The sequence below is a fragment of the Rhamphochromis longiceps genome, linkage group LG15 (assembly GCF_057381845.1).
Source record: "Rhamphochromis longiceps isolate RC_006_pf linkage group LG15, R_longiceps_female_GT1.1, whole genome shotgun sequence".
Classification (NCBI taxonomy): Eukaryota; Metazoa; Chordata; class Actinopteri; order Cichliformes; family Cichlidae; genus Rhamphochromis; species Rhamphochromis longiceps.
The window spans coordinates 13,732,116-13,748,999 of NC_140571.1; the positions used below are offsets into that span (position 1 = coordinate 13,732,116).

A 16,884-nucleotide genomic window follows, 5' to 3' on the forward strand; every position below is an offset into this window, starting at 1 on the left:
CTTTTTGATCATCAAAAAACCACTTGAATTTAAATTTGCAGCAACTGCACGCTATTTACGTTTTTGATTCCTATGGAAGTAGATAGTGTGTATGAAGATTTTCACAGGACTCTAGAGAATCCCATAAAAACTCTCTTTTTGACATGTCTTTATGTGTGTTTGTGTATATATATATCTGTTTGTCTATGTCTATATCTATCATATTTTTTGTCTCTAAGGAGCAGCCTCCTCATATTTTGGATGGCTGTTGAACAAGTAGCCATCCATGAGGCCAACCTGATCCATGCAGTCATTTTTTTAGCCACTTGTAGAATTTCCCCTCACTATTTCTTTCTCATACACCCACACACATACATGCTTAACTTCCTTTTATATTTTGAACAAAGATCCACAGGAAGCCCGACTGTGACCCCTGAGCTGATGCAATGTGCTTAGCTGTATACGTATTCATGCTTACCCCTTGCTTACTTTGTAAGTGCCCTCTTCAGTGAGTGCAATCAGTTCCTTACACAGGAAATAATAATCCTTTGAATCTCACCTTGACAATTCTTTAATTATTAGCAGTGCTGACCAAAATACACTTCTTGTGTGTGATGGTTTTTAAAACAAAGTATCAAATGAAATACCTTCACCAAAGGAGCATCGCTCTATGAATCACAAAAGAAAATGAGTTTGCAGGCACTTGATGAGCACTTAAATTGTTTAAATACAGCAAATGGGTATCTTGAAGTTACTTGAAAACACTGATAACTGTCAATACAAGGAGTATTAAAATAAGACATAAATGAGTTAATCAAAACAAATCCTAAATATTAACAATATTAGTGAAAAACCAGTTTAAATACAGTGTTCTTTTGTCTTCAGCTAGCTAGCTATAGTTGTATCAGGCTAATATAAACTGTATTAATCAAGGTAATGTGCCGGATGAGGGTTAAATTGTTAGAAAAATTTAAAAATTAAATCAATACCACATGATGACAAATGCTGTAATAATATAGGAAGAAGATCAAATAAAAGAAAAAAAAATAAAACTAAAAAGACTGCTTTGTTTAAGGGGATGGGGAAATGTAAGCAGTGGAGTTTTGTCTGATGCAATAGCGTCTACAACCTGCAAACAGCTACTTTATCACTTAACAATTAGGTAACTGATGTTATTTAGGTCTAGATAAGACGGTGAAGTGAAGTTATCATCTAAGCTAGAAAACTTAGCTAGCAAACTGTATCCGTGCATAACAAATATACACATATCTGCGCATTAGTTCCAAGTAACATAGCAAAGAAAAAAATACCTACCAAGATGGAGCACATGTTCTGTGGTTTTTGGTTCCTGTTAAACCACATTTATTTTATTTATTTTCTTTTTTGCCCACTTTGCAATTGTATCTGTTTCATTTCCTGCTGTCTTGGTCAGGTTTTTCACTTCTTCTGCTCTTCTTGTAGCCAGCCCCAAGTGGCCATTTAAGGAACTGTAAAATCTATTGCTTGAGTGCTAGCTTTATTTTTTTAGCCTAACAGTTAGCTTAGATTAGCATAGAGAATGGAACAGAGGAAGTAGAGTGCAGAGACTCTACCAACTACACCAAAAACAAAGCAAAACAAAACAAAAACAATATGCTAGGTCATCTCTTGACTCAAACAAGAAACACTACATGTGCAGGCTTGTACTTTATAGTATTTTTCCCTTTGTGCTAGGACCACAGTTTTTCTCATACAAAGCTATCTGTGTAAGTTTGTACAACTTCACTTTCAATGGGCAAACAAGAGAGTAATACTGAGAAATACAAAAAACAAAAACTTTTTTTGGCACTGATGAACTCTGTGCTAATGAGAGTGCTGCTATTATTGTAACGTCCTGTTTGAGCAAGTGAGCACAAATGGTGCGACTTCATTTTTTTTTTGTCACAAAAAGAGGAAGCTTACAGTTATTCAGTGACAACACCAGTGACATCATCGGGTGCCAGCATGTCTGTCGGCACATCTGAGTATGTGCGACTACTTAGAAACCAATGCAAAGACACATGCACGCACACACGCACGCACGCGCTTCAGACCAGTCAGACAGCGCTGTCTTCCACCTGTCTCCAGCGTTGCCCGTCCCGGTCATTAAAAGGGTCCCAGAGCCCCACTCTAAGTGCACATGTCAACTGCAAAATTACAGGGCACGCACAAACACATATTTGTTGTGTATTTTGAAAGGGTAATATCTGTCTGCACGCAAGCAATACGTTCATTTTCCTCCTGATAGCTCCTCCTCTTCTCTTTGTGACAAACCCAGAAAACAAAGCAGGTAAGGTTCAAAGACAAAACAAAGGAAAGGAGATAAAGACAGGAGACAGGTCGAGCTGATGGACATATGACATAGGGAAACTTATCATTTCCCTAACGATTCTCCGGTTACTGTGGACTTCACCACAGTGATTACAAACCACTTCTTTAACTGAGGTCGAAGTATCATGATATCTCAGTTTTGTTCTACCACTTAGCTCCCCCTTTTTCTAACTAATAAAGACCACAAAGCCACTGCAGATGCGTGTGATGAAAGCATCGCTGTTTGAAAACATGAGTGCCAGACATTGGCAAGACTTGATTCAGTGTAGCGGGAAGAAGTGCACAGACAAGTTTGACCGGGAGGAAAGACGGAGCATAAAGGAAAACAAATTGCTTCAACTGAAAGATGAAGATCTATTTTCAGACAGTGACAACATCGTTTCTTTTCGCTGCCATTACTTCTGGGTGCGTGAATACGACAAGGAGCACAAACAAGCAATCAAAAACCCTTGGCACCTGAAAGTTGTGTTGTTTTAAACCTGCCCTTTTATTCTCAGCTCTTTCACCGCGTTGCCTTTGGGTAACCTGAGTGCTCTCTTTCCCTTTTCAACATGATCGGTACAAACAATGGCAAACGTCTTTTCTCCTTGGGGTGATTGACTTGGTCTTATTGCGGTTCTTATTTTATGCTTTTCTGCTGAATGAAATCTCGGCTGTATGTCTGAATAGATGCTGACAGGACCTTATTAGCTGCGTTATCCCGAAATACACAGACGTGAGATCACTAGTGGACAACATTGGGCTTGTTGTCACAGCTCAAACCCAATTTTATAATGGCTGTTTTGTCACTTGTCAACATACGGCATGAGTCACGGCATCTTGCCTTAGCCCGAGAGTCAATGAAAATGGCACAGTAGCACGTCTGAACACCATGACAAAGGCATTTAGCATTTCCTTTAATTTTTGCACTGGTCGCATCCTTCTTCCACGTGTGCTGTAATTTCCCTCGGCTGGATACTCAATAACATCCTGTTGTCTGAGGATATCTGAGGGGACAGATTTTACTGACCCCACCACCACCGCATCGTCACACACTGTTATCCCAGCCCTGGCTAATGACAGCCAGCCAGGAAGCTGTCCCCTGTGATCTCTGTGATTAAAAGCATCCTTATTATTGCCTGGGTATTGTTTTGTTGTGTGTGGATCCCTTTGGACTACTATTATTAAATCGAATTACTGGGACTCGACTGTGACACCAAGAATCTTCGGGAAACACTTCATAAAAGGAAAATGCACAGTGACAGCATCTGAGATGAAAAATAAAAAAATGTCACAACTAACTGCACTGACAGATTACATGAAAACTAGTCAGCCTGTCCCATGATAAAAGATTTATAGCATACATAATATTTTGCACAATGTTGATCTTACTTTTACTCTTTAACTTAAACCTATTTCTACTTTTTTAGTCACTTTTGCATATATACATTTGTACACTGTCTCACAGCATAAGGCCCTCACTTTGCGCTTTGTTGCATTTTTACTTACTTATTTTAACTATGCTGTTTATTTATTGTAGACTGTACTATTTTTATTCATTATCCTGCTGCTGTAGCATGATAATTTCCCTTATGGCATCAATACAGTATCAATCTATCTGTAGATGCTGAAGAAAAGCTTAAAGACAGAGCTGAAGAAGAGATCTACTTACTTACATAGCTCTTATAATGACTAAGCGATGTACAGATTTCACAATCCGTACAAAACTTAGATCTGTTTAGCACAGTTCATCTTGGTACATTAAACTGGTTTTTCCAGTCAGGTGCTGATATCAGTGTCATCTCTTCTCCTTAGATGGGCATCATCGGCAGCTTTCTTTATGCTTTACTGATTTGTTCGTTTTCTTTTTGGTTCGCATTTTAGTCAAACCAAAACCAAAAAGAGCTTCACACATGCAATGAAATGCAGTGCATCACAGGAGCCAGCCTGAGTGGAGGTTTTTTGAATGAGATAAATTTGTGGTAACTCTACACGGTGACACAACAGGTGGTCATCCTTCTTAAACCCCTGCGACAGAGACAGGTGCTTCCGACAATGAGGGCTAGAGTGGGGGTGGGTGGGTTGCGTGGATCTCCGGACAGGCTTTGGACAATGGTGGAAATTGGGCATGGGGGGGTAATTCATGCATGGGCAGCTCCTGGCCCATCCCAGCTCTATGTCAAATATACAAGTGCATGAACCCAACTACTCTATGAGCATAAAATAGTCCGCATTGCAAGGTAAACACAAACATGCTCATTCAAACTGTTGAGTGTTTTTTTTTCTCCTCAGTTTGTCAGGGAAACAGAGGCGTCAGAGGACAATGGCCTGACAATCGGCAAACAGGAAGAGATCCCCTTCACACGGAAGGGTATTCCTGAGTCCAGCTTAAAAAGGGAAGAGGGCTGGAGGTGAGAGGGGCTGTGGGGGTGGGTGAGCGCAGCGACAGCACTTTGACCTCAAAACACCACCACAAACATTTCCGACCTAAAAAAAAAATCCATCTAAAGAGATCATATCTATCCGCCCAGGAACAATGCAACAACCCGAACACAGCAATGACACAACCTGAAATATATCCCGCTCGCAACTATATTTTCTCAACAGAGGAAAAGACAACACAGGTGAAACACTTCTTGCTTTTCCATCACCTGCACTTAGCTTCTCTCATTCTTTACTTTCATTGTAAATTCACCCATGAAAAGATCTCACTGATTAAGAATCTTTTACAGTTTGAACTTTTCAAAGCATTCCACCCGGTTTGACCATGTGACAGCCGGGAAATGCTTCAAGCCAAGTCTAAAAGTAAAAACACTTTCCAATCTCCCTGCAGACATCTGCACATCTGATCGCCAGCGGTATCCCAACAATGTGTTTCCTTTTTGATGCAAACGCAACTACATAATTAAAGCTGTCACAAGCCTCTTATCTGCATACCTCACGAATGACATGAAGTCAAAATGTTGCGTCACAGATAAATAAACTTATATAAAACAAGCTAGATCACTGCTGGAAATACATTTAATTCCATTTAAAAATACACATAATAAGCCAAATAAAACTAAAGCCCATCAGTTCTCTAAGAAACACACTGTATCTTATAATTAATCACTTAGTTCCGCTCATTTCCTCAAGCTATGAGCTGCCTCGGTGAGCCTTATCCTGCGCTATCAGTCATTGTGTAAGAGTAGGTGCCAGAGATAATAATGGTCAAATCAGCGCTGATTGATTAAGCAAGAAGTGGAAGGAAGGGAGGGGACGATGATGAGCAGGAAGCAAAAAGAGGGAAGAGTTGACCGTCCTCTTGTGCTGTCAGATAGATAAGGCTAGTGATGGAGATTCCCAGTGGACTCAGATAACCTTTACCAATAATGTCACTATTTAACAAAGCTGCTCTGTTTAGAGTGGACTGCTAACCTATCAAAAAAGAAAAGAAAAAATAAGATAAACACTGTTTACAGGTCTATACATATTGTGTATTCATTTCTAAATTGAAATGACTTCTACTGGAATTCCAGCTTTATCAAGCTGTATTAGTCTATTTTTGCAAGTAGACTGAATAAAAACTACAAAGGTCAATAGCAAACACAGAATTCGAAACTGTAGATGCTGATAAGCATCTGACATTGTTTTGAATTCCTTTTAAATTTACTGTAGCAGTTTTTTCAAGAAGTGTTTCAAAGCTTAGCTTAGACCTTGCCATTAAACACTTTATGCTTGCATGAATCCCTGATTTAGCTACAGTTAGGTACAGACTATTTAAACTATTGCATTTCATTTCTTTGTCAGTTATGTTGCTTCTTTAAAGAAGTGTGTAGGCCTACAGGGGAAAGTACTGAACCACGTAATCTCCATTTTATTTTTTTATTGCACGTAATAGACTACATAAATGATTTCACATTAAAACCTTTTAATTGAGGTTATTAAATTTATCTTAAGTGGTTGGTTAAATCAGGTTCCAAGAATCGTCTTCTCGCTATTGGCCAACAGAGGGCGCTGTAAAACATTGGTTGACAGTCAGTGAATTCTCATGAAAGCGCTTGTTGGCTGTGTACAAGCAGCGGTATCTTTTCCACACAAAAGCTTCTGCGGTTTAAGTTTATGTTTTACAGGGCCGCGAGAGTCATTTCAAAAGCACCTTTCCAATCTCTGCGGCAGCTTTTTTGGTTACGAAATTCCCGAAAACTGACGTCCAAAATGTCCTTTCAGTATCCCCAGGCTTACCGCGACGAGTCAGTTGTAAGTAAATGTGGGTTGCTAACTAGCCTAGCGTGCTAATAAGCCGGGATGCTTAATCATCACGCGCTTTCATTCATTGAAAAGAGCGTTCGCTTTGTTAGCATGCTAGTTAGCTTAGCCATCACTGGTAAACCGAGATTGGCTATGTTGACAAAAATGCATGCATTTCAGAGATAGCCATAACTTAACTACAAGTCCAATTTTAGCCTTTCAAGATGCTACGTGATTAACTTTACTAAACACTCTGGGTTTATAACCCCGATTGCTCAACTCTGTTTTGCTTAGCTACTTCACCTTTTAATCATTCCTCTGTGGCTGGTCTCAGGTGGATGACTATCATGGCTGCAAAGTGCCTGACCCTTACAGCTGGCTGGAGGACCCTGACAGTGAAAAGACACAGGTAAACTCCCCGTTACCACTCAAATCACCAGCGAATTCTGTATTTTTTTTACTGCCATATTTAGTTGTTGTGTCGCGTTTTGTAATTAAGAAATGTGGGCATGTGATTTGATAGTTAAGTGTTGGTATTAAAAGTCACGGGCGCATTTAAAGCGTAGCATCTTTTGATTTCTTTCTTTCTTTTTTTGCATATTTGTCATACTTACGTGTTTCAGATGAAGCACCTTTTAATATTAGTATAACCCCAGTACATATAAAATGCTTAGCCTATCAGAGGCATTATAGAACAACAATATTGGATTTTCATTTATATATTTCAGTTCTTCCATATTCATTATGGATTTCTGTGGAGAGACACTTGCTTAAAAAGCATAAACTAAGATTAAAAATTATGTACAATCATGTACGTGTACGTTTTGAGGACACGTTAGCATGCATTGTTATCTGTGCATATCAGACAATTGGTGCACCGGCGTTAAAGGTTTTGTGAGTGAGAGGGATGTTATTCAGTTATGTCCAACTCGTGAAGGTGAACTTAATAAATTGTGCATAAATAATCACTATTTATTCAGGTTTGGATGTACGTGTTTTTAAAATAGTTTTATGTGTGGTCAAATCGATTTGTATGTGGATTGGAACATGCATCTGTGAGTCCTCAAATGTTACACACAAAGTACTGTACACATTTGTAAATCATATTTTTCTCCGTAGGAGTTAGGATGCCGATCGCCTGATCCCTGCTTACCTGTGGCAGTTGTGGAATTGGGGTTAGGGTCAGTTTCGGGGGGGTTTTCGGGTCAGGCGGATATAGCAACTTGGCCTTGCAAGACTACTTTCTAATCCCTTACTCATTACTCATAGTTGTTTTGTTCTATTTTCATGCACAAAGAATCAGTAGTTGTTGGGTCTGTATGTTTTTAGTGTCTCTTGGTATATTTTAAACTTAACCTAAATTAACAGACTCCTTCAGTTCAATAGATCATGAGACATGAGAAATGAAAAATATGCAAATGTTTAACAAAATTATCTTCTCTAATTAGTATGATCTACAAAACCTAGCTTGTTTGGAGGTTTGGATAGCTTTTTTCCCTTGGGAAAAAATAAGATCTTTATTTAAAAACTGTATTTTGTATTTATTCAGGTTATCGTTGATATTAAAGTTTGATCTAAAACATTTAATCATGACAAATATGCCAAAAAAAGAACTCAGGAAGAGGTGGATACTTTTTCCACAGCAAAGATATCTGCTAAATAATTATTTGCTCTTTTGAGCAGTCTGTTGAAATGATAATGGTAAAATGTAAAGCATGGTTGTATTATGCTTTCTTCCATTAGGCCTTTGTCAGTGCCCAGAACAAGCTCACTTTGCCATTTTTAGAGCACTGTGAGGTGCGAGAGCTGTTCAAAGAGCGCATGACTGAGCTGTATGACTATCCCAAGTATAGCTGTCCCTTCAAGAGAGGAAGCAGGTAAAGCTTGCTGCAACTGATTCCATAATAATATTTTTGATGTTGGATTTCAGCTTTAGTGTTAGATGACAGAGTGATTATGTGACATTCCAGTAGCTTTTCTCTTTGTTTTTTAGGTACTTTCACTTTTACAACACGGGCCTCCAGAACCAGAGTGTGATGTATGTGCAAGAGAACCTAGATGCCGAGCCCACAGTCTTCTTAGATCCAAACACATTTTCTGAGGATGGGACAGTTGCTCTGCGAGGTATCAGTCGTGGCTATTATAAAAGCAAAGTACCCATTTTACTGATATGAAAAAATATGTTGCCTGCATTTCTGGATCGTGTGCTCTTTTTAATTTTAGTAATACATTTAGTTCAAAATTGCCTTTCAAGTAATAGTTGCTTCATGTGGTAGTTTTTACTCAGTTTTGAATAAAAATCTCTACAAATGTAGTGTCCTCTCTGATGTCTAAATTTTGTTAAGTTTCCTTGTTAACATTCTATTTATGTTTCTCTGATTTCTTCAAGGCTATGCATTCTCTGAGGATGGAGAGTACTTGGCATATGGCACTAGTGCCAGTGGGTCTGACTGGGTGGAGATCCGCTTTCTGCGCGTTGAGGGCGCCGTGCCTTTAGAGGACCGCCTGGAGCGAGTCAAGTTTAGCTGCATGTCCTGGACCCACGATGGGAAGGGGCTTTTTTACAACTCGTATCCTGACCAGGAGGGCAAAAGTGATGGTAAGACTGTGTTGGACAGGATTCAAACATTCTCAAATACTAAACCTTCATTTGGCTGCAGTAAATTACCTTCAAAATATGAAATACTTGTAAGATAATTGACATTCTTGGAACTCAGTCTGCCTACCTAGCCTCATGGGACAGGGCTCTCTGCCAGGACAGAAGAAAATGGATTAATGGATATCTGCTTAAGGACTCGCTTTTCTGTGCACTGGCCAGTTACCATTTAAAAAAGCTAATGAAAAGCTAAATTGTCATTAGATAATTGCTAGCGGTTTCAAATGTATATATCTCCAAATGCAGTCTACATAGACTGTTAAACTGCATGCAGCAGCAATGTCTGCTCAAACGTGAGTGGAAAATAAAACTTGATCAAAGACAGCATTAATGTATTATTATAATTTTTAAAAAAAACAACAACCTTGAATTAAGAATAAAAAAACAGGAATTACAGACATTTTCATACACAGACCTCCGTTTTCATAGACTGAAATTGCTAACCGACTGACAAGCATTTCAATGGCCAGGTGAGGCCTGTTCCATTGTTATTTCATGACAAATGAGTCAAAGTGCTGATTTTTTTTGTAACATTTGTAACAGCTTTTCACTGTCATCATTAGACTAAAAAACTAAAAACCAAAAATAAAGAGATCCGGGAGCTTTAGACAACAAAGTTGGATGATGACAAAATTATTTTCATGGTTTAGAAAAGTTTGTTTACACTAACACGACAAGAACATGACAAATTGTCAAGGTACAGCAGGAAATGCAGCAGTTTGCACTTTGCTGTAAAGTGAAAACTGCTCATTACAGTCAAGAACAGGAAGACCAGATTAGATGTTACCAGAAATCATCTAAAAGAATCTGCATTGTTCTGGGAAGGAAATAAAAAACAAACAAATTTGAACTTTTTACCAGATGATGACAAGAGAAAAGTATGGAGAAGCGTGCCACGTTACCAGTCAGACATGACTTATAATGTCAGTGGAAATGGATCACTGGTCTTTATTAATGATGTAAGTGTTGAAAGAAATAGCAGTATGAGTTGTGAAGTGTACAGGTTTATACTCGCTCGGTTTCAGCCAAATGCTACAAAACTCATAGGACAGTGCTTAAACAGTGCAAATGAATATTATCCCAAAGCATACTGCAAAAGCAACCAAAGAGTTACTCAAGGCAAAGAAATTGGATGTTCTTCAGTGGTCAAGTCAGTAAGCTGTTGTCATTCCAATAGAGCAAAGTGCACAAATGCAGAAAGACTCACAAACAAGCACCAAATGAAGGCCTAGCAGAGCATCTCCAGGGAGGTGAACCACAGCATTTGGTGATGTTTGCCGGTTTTAGACAGTCAAAGATTGTAAATGATTTTCATCCATGTAAAGTTACGTTTGTATGTCCAATTACTTTTGAGCCACTGGACAATGTATTTAATGTCATAAGGCGAAATGTTTGTCATTTGTCAATATTTGTTATTTTCTGTTTATTGTTTTGAAACCTTTTGTTATCTAGTATTATAAAATTTGCACCTACTCGTAACACTCTTCGTCTTTTTGTATTCGATTTTGTTTTTTGCTTTCAGGCACTGAGACCTCCACTAACTTGCATCAGAAGTTATACTATCATGTTCTGGGGACTCCACAGTCTGAGGACGTCCTATGTGCAGAGTTTCCTGATCACCCCAAATGGATGAGTGGAGCAGAAGTATGTGTGAAGTTGTTTGTTTGTTTTTTTCCCCTCTAGTGTCATGTCATCAAACTTGGACAGAATGCGTGTTTTAGTTGGCATTCAGGTGCAGTTTAATGATTGCAGATGTACTGTAGGTATCAGAAGATGGGCGCTACGTGCTGCTGTCTATCAGAGAAGGTTGTGATCCTGTCAACAGACTGTGGTATTGTGACCTCAAGACCACTCCTCAGGGTATTACAGGTATTCTGTACTTGTTTCTCTTTATTTCTCAAAGTATTTTGGTACTTTAAGACAAATATTGTTCTTCTTGTAGTCTTACTCGCTTAACAGTTTGATTTTAGAACTGAAATCCTTGTTTGCTCAGGACTTTTGCCATGGGTAAAATTAATCGACAACTTTGACGCCGAGTACGAATACGTGACGAACGAGGGCACATTGTTCACCTTCAAGACCAACTTAGACGCCCCTCGTTACAGACTAATCAACATCGACTTTGCCTCTCCGGAGCAGAGCAGCTGGAAGGAGCTCCTGCCTCAACATGAGAAGGATGTCATTGGTGAGGTTCTGCAACACGTGCATGACCTTTTCCCTATAAAATATGAAGCGTTAGCAGTTTAGCCCTGTCATTAAAGGTACATTTCAATGTCATTCATTCTTTTGCCATGTCTTCCTTGCAGTGTTTGCCACCTGTACATACTCCAGCTATTTGTTCGTGTGCTTCCTCCATGATGTGAAGAATGTGTTGAAAATGTATCGTCTGAGCTCAGGAGAGGAGCTGAGGACCTTCCCTCTTGATGTTGGATCCATAGTAGGGTTCACAGGACGAAAGCGAGACTCTGAAATCTTCTATTATTTCACTTCTTTCCTATCGCCAGGTAATATAATGCAAAAGTTATTATTTTTAATCAAAAAAAGCTATTTTGTTTATCAGATGCCTTGTCTCGCAATTTCTACCTGTGCAAATATTGTTGTTTAAGTGAAATAAGTCAACCTTTATGTTAAGTTTGTATAAATAAGAAACAAGTAATGCAATTTTGTTCTCATTTCTAAGTTCCACGTATTATTTCATTAAGTAAATTTGTACTGTCTTTAAGAATTCACTGATTGTGAAGTGATTTCAAAATAGTAAAGAAAATGAAACTTTTACTTTCTTTTCATCTAGCCATCATTTACCACTGTGACCTAACCAAGGAGCCCCTGCAGCCCCATATCTTCAGAGAGGTCACTGTCAAAGGCTTCAACCCCTCCGACTACCAGACCACACAGGTAACTAGAGCCTAGACTGGGATTACCAGTGTTTAAATAGGTGTGTTTCATTTCTCTTTAAAAATAGGCTGCGGTAAACACATTTATTAAAAGATATCTCAACAGTTAATTATGCATAAATGCCCAAATTTAACCTAGTTTTTAAAGTACTGACCCAGCATTTATCCAAAATGACAGACATAAAACGGTGGTGTACAGGCCAGTTTGTACCCTGACAAACAAAATGAAGGGTTTTATCAATTGTCTGGCTCGAAAACGGCAAACTGAGGGCAAACTATCGGCTTAGGGTTGTTGTAGAAAAGGTGGGCTAAATCAGGTATTGGTAGCATTTATTAACGTAAGCAGCACTCAAACTGAGCTTTCAAAGTAGTTTTTTTAACTAGAACTGTACCCTAATAGTCAAATCATCAGATAGTTGTTTCTTAGTTTAATTTTGTGATTTTTAGATGTTGTATGTTTCTAAACATGAGGCTATAAACCAAGTCAGCATGGGTGTGTTCACAGTAGTAACTGTCACATGTCAGTTCACCTTGTTGTGGCAAATAAGCAACTTTTTCTGACTGAAGTATAACGGGAAGGATTGCTCGGCCGTCATAGGAGACATGAGCCCTTTCTCTTTAAATGTAGCCAAAGTAACAGCCATTAATTCTGATTTATTAAAAAAAAAAAGATTGATTGCCAGATGGAGTTGGAAGCTGGTCACCTGTGGAGAGAAATGAAAGAGAAAGAAATTTTGCAATTAGTCATAAGATTTGAAGCTTTTATGTTATGATAGATGTTGTCAGTGTCCCTGGGAAATGATTATGGGCCAGGAATGGATGACCTGACATAGCTGATTTTATATTTAAGTGGTTCAGATTCCTGAGAAACTTGCAGTAAATTGTCCTTTAGATAGTCTAGCCTTGGCCAGACCATGTTTCAAATTCTTTTTACTTCCTCTGTACATATAGTGTCCCAGAGTTAGATATATTTATATACTTCTGCTGAAAACAGCGGCCTTGAAAATAGCTCTGTAAGTGTAAAATGTTCACGATGCAGACAGGATTTTAAAAGAGCTCCTGTCTTCTCTTGTCTTCTGACTCAGAAACAAGGATAGACTGGTGATGTAAGCTTTACTGTTCTTTACCTTTTCGTAATTCACTTCCCATCTCCTTTTGTTTCCCTGACAATCTTTTTTTTTTTTTTCTCTCTCTTGTTGTCTCAGATCTTTTTTCCCTCAAAGGATGGCACTCAGATACCCATGTTCATTGTTCACAAGAAGGGCATCAAAATGGACGGCTCCCATCCAGGTTTTTTATATGGCTACGGGGGCTTTAACATCTCCATCACGCCAAGCTACAGCGTGTCCAGACTCATCTTTGTCAGACATCTGGGAGGAGTTTTAGCTGTCGCCAACATCAGAGGAGGAGGAGAATATGGGGAGACCTGGCACAAAGGTGAGGAGCTTTTGACACGTAATTATAAACATGACTACAGAGCTCAATCGCAAGGGCATGTCCAGTTTGCCCTGTTAGAAAACGCCTGTGTTTGTGTGTGTTTGTAGCACATACAGTAGATTGTGTCTTGTCTTTCAATAATGACATCTTTAGCTAAAAGTTTGAAATGAATATATTTGCATATTGAGAGATTCTGGAGTTTTCTGTGGCTGAGGAGGCATAAATGTTGTTTTTAAGAATTTCTAACCTGACAAGCATAAAAAAACATATCAGACACACATTATTATTCAAAGCAGAATAATTTTAGATCTTTTCAAACGTGCCTGGAGGGAATCTTTTAAATATTACCAGCGCAAAGTCCTCATTTACATACTTTGTATTCTTTTTTTTCCAGCTGGAATGCTGGCAAATAAACAGAACTGCTTCACAGACTTCCAGTGTGCAGCTGAATATCTAATCAAGGAGGGATACACTTCTCCCTCCAAACTGACTATAAATGGAGGCTCTAATGGTGGCCTGCTTGTAGGTATGTATGCTTCCACTAAAGAACAAGATACACTAAAACAATATAATCGCAGCAAATGGATATAGATGATGATGTTTCTGAATCCTTGGTGTCCTGTCTCAGCGGCCTGTGTAAACGAGCGGCCTGAGCTGTTTGGATGTGCAGTAGCTCAGGTGGGCGTCATGGATATGCTGAAGTTCCACAAGTTCACAATCGGGCACGCCTGGACCACGGACTTTGGCTGTTCAGAAGACAAAGAGCAGTTTGAATGGCTGATCAAGTAGGTGCTCTCTGACCACAGTGTAGATTTTAATGTGTATTATATACTCTAGGCTGCATTTACATCAGCTGCCTTTCTTTATACATTTTAATCTGAGCTTCACTGATTACATTGGCTACATGGACATAAAAAAATTTGTTTCCAGTCCCAAGTAGCTATTAGCTGAAAGCCTGGCATATTTCAGCATGGTGTGCAACATGTCCTTTAAAGAATTGAGGAAACTGGACAAGTGGAGGACAAAAGAAAAAGTTCCAGGCCTAAAACCCTGTCTGTAGCAGATAAAGTGTCTGAAGGTCATTTCCTTGAGGAATGGGGATTTAAAAAGTCCAGTTGTCAAGAAGCCATTGCTAAGGAAGAGAAACAGGGAGGAGGCTGAGTTATGCCAAATTACACAAAGACTGGATTGAAGATCAGTGGTAACAGGTCTTTATGGTGTGATGAATATATACAGAGGCTGAGATGTAGTGGTTTTGAGCTACATCTCAGCCAGTGGTGTTGGTGATCTTGTCAAATTTTAAGGAATTATGAATTTGGAAAACACTCTCAGATTTTAATCCACCAGGCAATACAGTTTGGAAAGCATGTGATTGACAGCAGCTTCATTTTTTTTTTTTAGCATTACAATGATCCTCAACACACAGTTAATGCAGTAAAAGCATACACAAATAGAAAAATAAAAATACACCATGAAACACTGTCAGTCATGGATGGGTCTCCCCAGAACCCAGACTTTAGCATTACTGAAGCAGTGTGAGATCATCTTGACAGAGAACAGATCAAAGGGTACCCAACATCCAAAGAAGATCTTTGAAGAATCCCGAGGACTACCAAAACATGACAAGAAATCTTTCCTAAGAGAGTTCAGGCTGTGTTGAGGAATAAAGGTGGTCATACCAAATATCGACTTTCATGCTTATTAGAATTGTACAGTCTCAGCTTTTAGCTTGTATACTGTATTCCCTTGTGTTCGTTTGCCCATTTTAATAAATAACTTAATCTGTGTGGTAATTTTTTTTGCAAAATATAAAGAAATAAGGATTGGCTCAAGACTCTGGCACAGTACTGTATTTTAATGAAATATCTAATTCCAGGAGTTATCCTTGAGTCTTGATTTGAGAACTGAAGCTCACAAAGAAATTCAGAACAAACAAAATTACCCGATTGTTTCGTTTGTGATGTAGGATAGCAGTGTGAATATTTTAAGGTTAAACAAAATACATTTTGTACTCCAACATTATCATTGCTCTGACATTTTTATAGAGGGATTCTGCTGTTTACTTAATATTTAAACGGTTGCAGTCCTAACAAAGATCCCACTGGTCCTCTCTCGCAGATACTCCCCGCTTCATAACATCCGTGTACCAGAAGGCAATGGGGTCCAGTACCCCGCTGTGCTTTTGCTGACAGGTGACCACGATGACCGGGTAGTGCCTCTGCATTCCCTCAAGTACATCGCCACTCTGCAGCACATTGTAGGTCGCAGCCCCAAGCAGACAAATCCCCTTTTCATCCTTGTGGACACAAAGTCAGGCCACGGTGCTGGAAAGCCCACCAGCAAAGTCATTCAGGAGGTGGCTGACACTTACGCCTTCATCGCTCGCTGTCTCAACATCTCTTGGGTCAAATAACCTGCATCTACCTTTTAAAGTGTGTGGGGTTTCTTTTTTTTCTTTTTTTAAATCCTTTGGTCAAACCATATTTAGAATACCGTTAATACCAGAATACCGTTAATACCAGATGTTGACACATTGTTTATAGCACTGCTACCTTCCCCCCCCCCCCCCCCCCCCCCCTTTTTTTTTTGTGCTGATCTGTTTTTGTCCCTCCCCCTGTGTGAGCAGATTAGATCACAGAGTCATCAGGCTCTGCACAAATATAAGCCAACATGCATCTCTCACACCTAATGTGTTGTTTGTTTTGTGTAGTCACAGGGGGCTCTTTTCAAGGATGATGCAGTAATCAGCCAATCAGCCGTTAAAGTCATGAGGTGAAAATAGCAAAAAGTTCATTTCAAGATTGTTCCTGCTCCCTTTGGGTGCTGCAACGTGATGTGTGTGTATGTAATTTATTTCTGGATTGTGCGCAGAATGGAGTCTGTTTGATGTCAGATGAAATCAGTACATACAAATGTTAGTGACAGTATTACACGGATGATGGTACTGCTGGTGGATGAAATGAAAACAAATGCAAAAAAAAAATCGGTTGTTTCCATGGGAAAGTGTGTGTGTGTGTGTGTGTGTAAGTAAATGTCAGTCCTTACATTAATTTCAGACTGATGATTTCTACCTCTTGACTTGTGCTGATTGTTTTCCTTTTCAAAGGGAACAAAACACAATGCCACAAATACAATAAATAACTTTTTCAACAATGACTCATCGGGATCTTTTATTATTTGTGTATGTTAACAGCTATGCACCTTCATGTAGTAAATAAAATTACACTAGGGTAACAGCTCAGGATAAAAATATGAAATTTGATTGTCCAAATTGAGGAATAATTCTCCGATCCAAAGTGGCAAGTTTGAGTGAAACAAATGAAGGCAGTGAATAAAAAAAATCTTTTATTTGAGATAATC

General features: G+C 38.9%; 1 protein-coding gene across 1 annotated transcript; it reads left to right on the forward strand.

Annotated features, from left to right (window-relative positions):
* The first annotated feature begins 6,333 nt into the window (after positions 1 to 6,333).
* On the forward strand, positions 6,334 to 16,691 carry prep (prolyl endopeptidase). The gene is made up of 14 exons (XM_085383225.1): positions 6,334 to 6,546; positions 6,872 to 6,946; positions 8,281 to 8,414; positions 8,531 to 8,661; positions 8,927 to 9,136; positions 10,716 to 10,837; positions 10,957 to 11,062; positions 11,187 to 11,378; positions 11,500 to 11,697; positions 11,985 to 12,088; positions 13,293 to 13,524; positions 13,919 to 14,050; positions 14,153 to 14,309; positions 15,643 to 16,691. The coding sequence occupies exons 1-14, from the start codon at positions 6,409 to 6,411 to the stop codon at positions 15,935 to 15,937; spliced, it is 2,226 nt and encodes a 741-aa protein (XP_085239351.1). The 5' UTR covers positions 6,334 to 6,408; the 3' UTR covers positions 15,938 to 16,691.
* The last annotated feature ends 193 nt before the right edge of the window (positions 16,692 to 16,884 follow it).